At 34.1% G+C, this 3573-nt stretch overlaps 1 protein-coding gene across 1 annotated transcript; it reads left to right on the top strand.

Annotated features, from left to right (window-relative positions):
* The first annotated feature begins 314 nt into the window (after positions 1-314).
* LOC134725311 (uncharacterized) lies at positions 315-2018 on the top strand. Its single transcript, XM_063589025.1, has one exon. It carries the CDS (start codon positions 660-662, stop codon positions 1536-1538), a length of 879 nt encoding a protein of 292 aa, XP_063445095.1. The 5' UTR covers positions 315-659; the 3' UTR covers positions 1539-2018.
* The last annotated feature ends 1555 nt before the right edge of the window (positions 2019-3573 follow it).

Here is a 3573-nt window from a genome sequence, read left to right as displayed (position 1 = left end):
AGATCTCCTGTCTAATTATTTAAATTTTCTTCCAGATGTTTAGCCATACTTATATGTTTCACTGGTCAATCTATTCAAATTTTGGTGTAATTATAAGAAATATTTAATAGTGACACAAGCCTCTTATGGTTTACTTTTTTGAAATTTGTAGACCCCGGGCAAAGATCACCTTAAATTACTGGCGACTTTAGAAATCAACCTAATCTTTCATACGTTGACGCGAAAATTCCTTAGGCAGAAATAATACTTTCCAGATTTTTAGTATTGTCAAAAATTCCCTATAAACACAAAATGGATTCGTCCTATAACTGATATTGAATTTGCGATTAAACCACCTGGCGACTTTTCATATTTATTATCGAATAAAAACATTCTCATTTACTTTAGTTTAATTATAACACAGTTGTCAAAAAGTGCATTAATACTGTAACTATTGACTGCGCTCCGGACGATTGACTTTTGTCCAACTGTTAATTTTCGTATCACCTATCTATAACGTTGATAGCTATCTGTTCGAGATTAGTCAATAAATAACACGCATCTGAGGAATTCTTTAACATATACCATCTGGCAGACTCAATGACTAGACCACAGTGTAAACAAGTTAACGATCGCATAAAGCTCGGCACAGTTGATCAACAGACGGCATTCACTTCATTATGACGGAAGATCCAAACACCTGTGAACGGCTTACATCCTCACCAGACAATTATCCCTCACCCACGGGACAAGGGAGTGGCAAAAGTAATTCATTAATGGATACACCTACTAGGAAAAATAAAAGGAAAAGTAGTGAACCCAGGAAAAGGACTGATTTTAGTATTAAGAGATTTTGTCCGGATAGTCCTGGAAGTGCATGTTCTGAAAGTGGTAAAAGTGATGATGCTGGATCGGAGGATAGTGTTGATACCCCCAGGGGTAATTCAGATAGATTAGAACAAACTGGGAGTAGTGATTCTGTATCTCCTCCATCAGTTCCTCATGGAATGATGTTTTATCCAGGACATTTTCCTCCGGCTTATTTAATGCCTGGACTTCATCCAGCTTATGGACGTGTGCATTCTTTCACAGCTGCTGGTCTGGATTTATCTAATAATAATATAACTAATTATGATGAAAGTGTTCATAAACTAAATGAAAGTGTTCAATTAAGCAATAATGAACCACCACAAACTGTTCAAGACGATGACAATATGGACGATGATGACAACGAAAGTGTCTCGGGTAGAAGAAATAGGAAAAATTATAAAAATATGACACGGGAACGTAGAATTGAAGCAAATGCACGTGAAAGGACAAGAGTTCACACTATTAGTGCGGCATTTGACGCTTTAAGGAAAGCAGTGCCATCTTATTCATATAATCAGAAACTTTCTAAATTAGCAATATTACGGATAGCTTGTAGTTACATTATGGCATTAGGGAAATTAGCAGGTGATGATTTGAACGGAAAGGTTGAGAATGTGTCATTTGCAGATTGTGTGGATATGTGTACTTCGACAATTCAAACGGAGGGAAGGGCAAGAAGGAGACATTAATACCCCCACGCTGTGTAAACTGATAGCATGATGAGATAAGGATTCCGAGTCCATGGCAGCCGATAAAGTAACATCTGGACGAAGCAGACGACGACTTACATCGATATATTTAGCGCTGAGAGAGTTCTGAATAACCACCGGCTGAGAAATTACGATCAAAAGATATGCCAGATGTTCTTCTCAGCGTTATGTTGCATTCGGCACCGATGATTGATGCATTGCTATATTCAGAAAACATGGAATCATACAGAGTTATTCACTAATCGACACTTTTTCTGTTTTCTTGTTGATATGTTAAGTATTATGGCGTTTCTGTGATATTTATTTGACTTTTGTTTTTTCTTATTTTTCCTCATTCCTTGTTTTCCCAAACATTTAAGCAAAATGACATTAGTTGAGAAATTTGTTTTATTGGAAAATTTTGTTCAGCTTAATGTGTTTGGTTGGTGCTAGAAATATATAAAATATTGAAGATAAAAACTTGTACTTTATTATTTTTATGTATAGTTGCATTGTTTTACTTCTAACGACAAGTACAATTTATATGTATGTTGTTGAACTCTTGACTATTAGATAGGAGAAACAGATGTTTGTGCAGTGAAAATAACTTATTCATATCAATCAATGAATACACTAAATGGTCGTATTAAAGTAGATCTTATTTCATATTATGAATATTTTAAATTTCCTGTGCAATATTGGAAATTATTTTTATTTGAAAAACATTACTTCCGTCAGCATTTTCAGTAACATTTTCATTTTTTTGGTGAAATTTTTAAGAAATTGAATTATAAAAATATTATATCAAATTTTGCGAGACAAATCAAAATCCAATATGCTGCCTAAAGATAATTGTAAATTTCTTAAAAGGATATGTAGTTTAATGATTCATATTGTGGGAATTACTGCACAATATTTAAAGAGATGTACAGACATAAAGAAGCTAAATTCTGATGTCCTGCTCTTTCAAAACAATAGTCTGATACGTATTTTTTTAGCACTAGAGGGTATTTACAATACTATAAATTCAAGAGAGAAAACATCATACGAGGTTTTTTCTTTATCTTATTGAATCATTTACAAAAACATGATTTTAAAAACGTGCGAAACTTTACAATAATGATAACTCGTTATATGTTCGATTGGTGTGTGAAAAGCAATTACACTAGTAAATCGGATAAAAATACTTGGACAATTCCACATTATTAAGAGTATAAGGTTGGCAGAATATCAAACTAATCGGACTTGACTTGTGCAAGATACTAGTATCAGGAGACTTGAGCTATGTGTATATGAGACAGCCTTACAAGGTGCTTAAAGGACAAATACAATATCAATCAAAACCAAGATGTAAACACAGACTCATAAAACCAAAAGACATTTGCATCCACAGTTACAAATGATAAATAAAAAACAACACAAACTCCACTAAAAACAGGGAGTGAAATCAGGTGCTCCGGAAGGGTAAGCATTTCCTGCACCGTATACGGCACCCGTCTTGTTATTTCTTTGTTCAGTTTGGTAATAATGGAAGGTTAATGTTATGACTGAGGAAGAATAATAGATATGATTTCTGACACACTTTTGTCATAATGGCCAATCAGCTCATGATTGCGACCGTAAAAATTCTTGAGTGATGACCTTAATTTGATTGATTTGGCAACTTTTGAGAAAGCAGTATTCCTCGTATCACAAAATCAACTTTCTTTGAGCTAGCTCTAGAGTAACGTATCAATTGAGACACATATACTCCATATGCTGGTGCCGCCGGGATGTTGATACACAGAAATGGAAAGTTGACGATAGGAATATCAAAATCATCGCGTTTGTCATGAATTTTGGTATTTAACCTCCCATCAGTAGTAATTTCGAGAAAAAGCTCAAATATGAAGCAGATTTATCTGTGTCGGTAATATCTTCAATTTTAAGTTCACTTGGATATACAAAAAGACACACAAAGAGTTTAACATATAGTCTCCAAAAAAAGACAGGTGTCTATACAATGAAGTTCCAAGTTGGCTTATCATGATGAAAA

The sequence above is a fragment of the Mytilus trossulus genome, chromosome 7 (assembly GCF_036588685.1).
Source record: "Mytilus trossulus isolate FHL-02 chromosome 7, PNRI_Mtr1.1.1.hap1, whole genome shotgun sequence".
Lineage (NCBI taxonomy): Eukaryota > Metazoa > Mollusca > Bivalvia > Mytilida > Mytilidae > Mytilus > Mytilus trossulus.
Note: the sequence above shows the minus strand (reverse complement) of the source record. Positions and strands in the feature narration are given on the sequence as shown.